The sequence below is a fragment of the Petaurus breviceps genome, unplaced genomic scaffold (genome assembly GCF_028583685.1).
Source record: "Petaurus breviceps papuanus isolate PSGF00001 unplaced genomic scaffold, PetGlider_PUasm1.0 77, whole genome shotgun sequence".
Lineage (NCBI taxonomy): Eukaryota > Metazoa > Chordata > Mammalia > Diprotodontia > Petauridae > Petaurus > Petaurus breviceps.
In genome coordinates this window covers 16,807,870-16,814,826 of record NW_027186492.1, presented here as the reverse complement: position 1 = coordinate 16,814,826, position 6,957 = coordinate 16,807,870, and the positions used below count along the sequence as shown (strand labels likewise).

General features: G+C 41.8%; 1 protein-coding gene across 1 annotated transcript; it reads right to left on the bottom strand.

Annotated features, from left to right (window-relative positions):
• Positions 1-2,049: 2,049 nt before the first annotated feature.
• LOC138175341 (protein crumbs homolog 3-like) lies at positions 2,050-2,555 on the bottom strand. Its single transcript, XM_069105706.1, has one exon. The coding sequence runs from the start codon at positions 2,404-2,406 to the stop codon at positions 2,050-2,052; it is 357 nt and encodes a 118-aa protein (XP_068961807.1). The 5' UTR covers positions 2,407-2,555.
• Between the last annotated feature and the right edge of the window lie 4,402 nt (positions 2,556-6,957).

The following is a 6,957-nucleotide window of genomic DNA, read 5'->3' as shown; positions in this document are numbered from 1 at the left end:
CAACAAAGCCAAAACGCCTGCATCAAAAGACTCTTGGTAACAGGCCATGGAAGAGCTCAAGAAGGATTTTGAAAATCAAGTAAGACTAGTAGAGGAAAAATTGGGATGAGAAATGAGAATGGTGCAAGAAAATCATAAAAAAATGAATCAACAGTTTGCTAAAGGAGACCCACAAATACACTGAAGAAAATAACATCTTAAAAAAATAGACTAACTCAAAAGGCAAAAGAGGTCCAAAAAACCAATGAGGATAAGAATGCCATAAAAAGAATGACAAAAAGCAGTATTGGTCATATGGAAAAGGAAGTTCAAAAGCTCACTGAAGAAAATAATACCTTCAAAATTAGAATGGAGCAAATGGAACCTAATAACTTTATGAGAAACCAAGACAGTATAAAATAGATGCAAAAGAATGAAAAAGTAGAAGACAATGTGAAATACCTCAATGGGAAAAAAAAATCATTGACCTGGAGATAGATCCAGGAAAGAGAATTTTAAAATTATTGGATTGCCTAAAAGCCATGATCAATAAAAGAGCCTAGACATCATCTTTCAATAAATTATCGGGGTGTCTAGGTGGCACAGTGAGTAAGAGCACTGGCCCCGGAGTCAGGAGGACCCAGGATCGGTTCCGGTCTCAGATACTTACCTACACACACACACACACACACACACAAACTGGCTGTGTAACCTTGGGTAAGTGACTTAACCCCAATTGCTTTAAAAACAAAAAAAGAAATTATCAAGGAAAACTGTTATGATATTCTGAGAGTAAAATAGAAATTGAAAGAATCTACCAATTGAAAAGATCCCCAAAAGAAAATTCCTAGGAATATTATAGACAAATTCTTAAATTCCCAGGTCAAGGAGAAAATATTACAAGCAGTCAGGAAGAAACAATTTGAGTACTGTGGAACACAATCAGGATAACACGAGATCTAGCAGCTTCTACATTAAAGGTTTGAAGGGCCTAGAACATATGATATTCTGGAGGTCAAAGTAGCTAGGATTAAAACCAAGAATCACCTACCCAGAAAAACTGAGTATAATACTTCAGGGCAAAATATGGCCATACAATGAAATAGAGGGCTTCTAAGCATTCCTGATGAAAAAACCAGAGCTGAACAGAAAATTTGACTTTCAAATACAAGGAGCAAGAGAAGCATGAAAAGGTAAACATAAAAGAGAATCATAAGTAACTTATTACAGTTGAATTTTTTTTGACCTTAAGACCATCTTTATAAAAAATACAAATCAAGCAGCCCCTCCCAGGGACAGTTCTAGAGAACTGGATGTAGTAGCTATGGAAAGGGAGAGGAAAAAAGAAGGGACCAGGGAGAGGAGAAAGTTTCAGAGAAAGGAGGTAGGGAGGTTTTCCAGAAGGGGTGGAAGACTTTTCCAAGCACCTTATTTTCAGTTCAATACCTATTATTATTCACCCAGAAGGGAAGATTAGTCCTGAGAGAGTTAAGTGGCCACTGGGAGGGTAGAATGTTAATCAAATGGCGGGGGGAAGGGGTGCAGGGGTGCTCTCCTTCAGTGTCCACCAAAGTCTCTGCCCTTCCTCACAGGGGAAGGGGGCCCAAACCTTTTGCACCCACTCTAAACCCAGAAGGACACCCAGTCCCACACCTTGTTCTTCGAGTCTTGGGGACTTGGGGCTGCCTCAGCCATGTGGGACAACTGAAAGGCAAGGAGACCAGGACTGAAAGGCAGGAGCAGGCCATGAGTGGAGAGAGCCAGGTGGCCACCACAGTTCTAGTCAGGAAAAGCAGCAGTCCTCCAGGACCAGGCCATTGTCCAAAGACATCCAAAGGCAGAAGTCTGCAGCAGGCTTGGTGGTGCAGTGAAGGTGGCCATGACCAGCAGCTTAACCAGCACCCCCCTGCCCATTCCCTGCCATCCAGCCCCAGGCATCTGGGGCTCTCAGTGTTACTCTAGATGCTCCCTGAAGGGGATTGTCAAAGTTGTTGATTGCCCAGTGTCAGGCAGGTCCAAAATCAGAAATGGGGTATGGAGTTATGTGCAGGAAGAAGGAGGGTGCAGTGCTCAGATGAGCCGCTCCTCAGGGGGAAGCTTCAGGTTGGGGGGCTGTGGAGCCCAGGCACCCACTTGCTCTTCACTGCTGGGCCTGTAGGTGCCCTCTGTCTGGCGTTTCTCATGAAGCTTCTGACCCAGCAGGACCAATGCCACTACCAGGAGGAGGATACCCAGGTCTGAGAATACAGTGATGATGGCAGTGACTGCACCCTGGGACAGGGCCCCGCTGGCTGGTGGTGCTGTGGAAGGGATAGTAGTATTGTTTTCATACCCAGTATAGCCAGTATTCTGCGTCAAGGCAGGCTGAGGGTTCAATAGTTGCAGGCTCACTGCCAAGCACAGGCCCAGGCCAGGGCTGCTCGCCATGGGCCCCTGGGGAACCGAACCAGGCCTATGCCATGGCTGACCTGGCTCCCGTACTCCAGTGGCTATTGCATCTCAGGCTACTGGTGCCAGCTTTCAGCTCTAGTCCTCAGCCTGGCAGTCAGTCCTTTGGTCCTTCAGTCGTCTCTGGCCGGCTCTCTACAGTTGAATTGTTTACATTCCTACATGGAAAGATGATATTTGTAACTCATGAGACTTTTCTCAGTATTAGGATAGTTGAAGGGAATGTGTGTGTATGCATATATATGTATGTGTAGGTGTGTATAAATGTGTGTATATGTATGTGTGTGTATTTTTGTATATGTATATATAGACAGAGGGCATAGGGTGAATTGAATATGAAGGGATGATATCTAAAAATAAAATTAAAAGATGAGAGAGGAATATATTGGGAGAAGGAAAAAGGAAGAGATAGAATAGCATAAATCATCTCACATAAAAGAGGCAAGAGAAAGCTGTTATATTGTAGGGGAAGAACAAAGAGGTGAAAGGGAATGAGTCAACCTTACTCTCATTGGATTTGACTTAAGGAGAGAATAACATACACACTCAATTAGGTATTTTGCCCTACAGAAAAGTAGGGGGAAAAGGGATAAGAGGGGGGATGATAGAAGGGAAGGCAGATTGGGGGGAGGAAGTAGTCAGAAGCAAACACTTTAGAAAAAGGACAGGGTCAAAGGAGAAAATAGAATAAATGTGGGACGGGACAGGATGGAGGGAAATATAGTTAGTTTTTCACAACATGACTACTATGGAAATGTTTTGCATAACTACACATGTATAACCTATATTGAGCTGCTTGTCTTCTCAGTGGGGGTGGGTGAGGAGGGAATAAGGGAAAGAATCTGGAACTCAAAGTTTTAAAAACAAATGTTAAAATTTGTTCTTACATGCAACTGGGAAATAAGATATACAGGCAATGGGATATAGAAATCCATCTTGTCCTGCAAGAAAGTAAGGAGGGAGGAAGTAAGGGGGGAGGGCTTAGCTAGGGATATAAGAGAGGGCAGACTGGGGGAAGGGGTAATCAGTATGCTTGCCATCTTGAGGTGAAGTCTAGGGGAGAGATGGTGAGAAAATCTGGAGCTCAAAATCATGTGTAAATGAATGTTGAAAACTAAAAAAAATAAATTCAGAAAAAAATTATTCCTATTCTCCTGACATACAACTTGTGCCCTGGTAGGATAGGGCACCCAGGGATTTCAGTGGAATGTCACATTGTTATTTGGTTTGCTTTACTTTTTAAATTAATGCCTTTGTTATGGGCTAATTAAAAAAAAGAGTATTAAAAACATCTGCTTCTGATATCCAATCATTTGACATTGCCAAGGAATCAGATGGCTGTGGGGGATGATGGGGTGTCTTTAATAGATGTGACTACTGATGAGGTAGGGGCTGCAGAGCCACAAGTAGTACACAGATCTCTGGTATAGAAATATCGACTAATAACACCGCTCCTAAATCTTTATGGAGTGTTGTGGCCAAGGAATTAAGAGCATATCAATGATGATGCTCTCAGTTTCAAGACAGCTTTTTTTTAATTTTCAAGAATATTTGGGTATATAAATATTACTAGCAATACACTGAGTTAACACTTCATATGTCTTCAGCTTCCAAACTAGTTGGAAAAAAGCAAAATCTGATTATCTAGCTATCATATAGGTATCTTTATATCAGTTATAATTATTAAAACACCTCTCTGGGTTTTCAATCATGATTATAACCTTTGTGCTATGCAATATAAGCTAAGGTCAAGAAAGATACACAAGCTTTGTTTCTGGAAACTACATCCCTGAATTTTTTTTTTCTTCAAATTTCGATAAACTAGACTTAACAACTTAGAAGAAAACTGAACATTGTCTTTACCATCATATCAAATCTAGTTCGTTCAACTTTCTCTTTGCCCTTCCCCCACTGTCTCTTCCAGATAAAACTCCAAAGCCAAAGGTTTGAGGTTTAAAAGAGGAACATAACTATTCCACCACTGGGAGGTTTGTAGTCATTTAATTCAGAATAGCATAGTGGAAAGACCACAAGAAACATAGTTAGGGGTCAGGGTTCAAGTACTGAGCCTGACATTTTTCAGTTGTGTGACTATTAAAAGATCCGTTCCCATCTCAGAGAGGGAGAAAGAAAAAGGGAGGGAGGGAAAGAGACAGAGAAGAAGAAAGGAGGGAGGGGGAGAAGAGGGAAAGTGTGCAGATTAGCCAGGAGCCTCTGGGCAAAGTAAAAGTTAAGGCAAATAGTTCAATACTACAGGCATTTTTGCCCCAGGCCACCATGCCATGAGCAAATTCCATTGCATAGTGAGTATGAAGTGAGATGAGAGCTATGAATCTATTGTTACCTCAGCAGTATTGCCTCTTCTAGTGCAAGTATTTCTCTATATCGATAGTGATTCTAGAATTCCCTCTTCACTATATCCAGACATTTTAGTCCTTCTACTTAGCTTGGGAGAGTTGATAAGAGTAACAAACCATAGTTGCCTGTCTAAGAATTCTTGCTCAGCTACAAGTTCATTTGTATTATTCCTGTCTTCTTCATGATAAAGAAGGAAGAAATAACAGTCATGTGGTGGTATGATCCCTTTCCAATATAGGCACATTTATGTCTTTAATCACTTTTAATAATATAGTTTCCCCTAATGATGAGATTTCCTGCCAGGTACTGACTTTGCCTGTTTTTGTTTTCTTCTATTTGACTAGAATTTCTATTTCTAAATCTCTCCTAATTAATGGTTTAGCTGAGTATATGAAAATAAAATTTACATTCAATTGTTTTTATAGCAACCATCTCAGATCCAACTGCCCTCTGATATAGACTGTTTCCAATAAAGAATGAACTCTGAAAGAATCCTTATCTCCTTTTCAATTACAGCTGTTTAAAGATTCTCTGCTGCATTTTAGTAGCAGGCTAAGAGATTTTCTAGGATAATGTTAACTATATCCAATTTTCACCTTTATGCTGACTTTTGAACCTAACCCACACATACAATGAAAACCTTAATACAAAAGAGTTACAATAAAAAATAACATTTATTTAGGACTTACTATGTGCCGGGCATTATGACAAGTTTACAATTATGATCTTATTTGATCCTCATAATAACCCTGGGACGTAGTTGCTATTATCATCTCCATTTTACAAATGAAGAAACTGAGGCAAACAGAGGTTGAGTGATTGTTCAAGGTCACATAACTATGTTTCAATCAATCCACTTGCCACAGCTGGTTTCTGAGGCCAAATCTGAACTCTAGTCTTCCTGACTTTACTTTCAGCATTCTATCCATTATAATTTTATTTCATTTTTTAACCATGTGTAGCGGCAAGCACCCCAGCATCCCCAGGGTGACTGCCAACACAGGTTCTTAGATCTGCTTTTCTAAAGGAAAGCAACTCAAAATGGGTTAACAATCTTGCTTTAATTTGCCTAGTTCAGGGGGAAAAGTTAGCACCCCAAACTTCAGAGCACACAGATAGAGACATTTCAAGTAGATAGGCCTCCAACTGTCCAACCATTTCATCCATACCAAATCACAGTTACCAGAGAGGGAAGCATCAACATCTGGGTTTTCAAAGCCAGGGGGCTCTCAACAGCTGCCCAGAGTCTCGTATGTTTAAATCACACAATACTTCTCAAAGTGAGCCCCAAAACAACACCTCACTTCAGGGATTATATAGCCTTCTCCAGGCTCAGAGAATGTAACAACTATCTTGACACACTGCCCAATCACAAAGTATCTCCTGAAAAACAAGCCTCCCATCACAAGCTCCAGGGGAACTTGACCTAAGGGCAGGGAAGATCTTAAAAAGTTACATTCCTATAACATTCCACCCCAAGATCTTTCATGCCCATAGCATAGACAATTTACATTTGAATTAGCATTAACATCTCTTTAAGTACAACATACCCCTCACAAAATAGAGACAACACATGTTGTTACCAAAGTGGCCACAGGGCCTTGACCAAAGTACATTCAGGTGCATCTCTTCAATCCAAAACAAGAATGTCCAAATAAAGTTCTCTTGGAGGGAGAGGGAGTGTCCTGCCCCTCACACTGCTCCAGCCCCTGCTTCCAAGTCCTGAGAGGCAGCTGGGCAAGAAAACCAACAGGGTGGGTTCCTTGGGGGTCGATAGCACTTCACCCCACCCACCATAGACACAAGCCCATCATCCCCCTGGGTCCCAAAACTGTGAGATGCAGCAAGGAAACACATTCAGTGCAGCTGCTTTGCCTCACAGTCCTTACCTTGTCCTGTGGCTGAATTCCAAACTCCTTGGTTCCTCCTCCTCCCACAGGAGGCAGCCACTCCAGGCTTCTGCCCTGGTCCCGATGCAGGCAGATCACCATTCCTGCTCTCAGCTCAGTGAAGTCAACATGCAGGCCATTCTTTTCTCCTGTTCCATGGCTTCACAGAGTCACAGCTACCTCAACTGGGAAACAAACAATTACCCCAGTCCCCATACTTTCCTTTTACTCTGCATATCCTGTTCGTGATGTCATTTGTTGCAGCAAGCACCCCAGCATCCCC

What these genes read in the sequence shown, in the direction of transcription:
- LOC138175341 (XM_069105706.1), bottom strand. Translation starts at nt 2,406, where the DNA reads ATGGCGAGCAGCCCTGGCCTGGGCCTGTGCTTGGCAGTGAGCCTGCAA.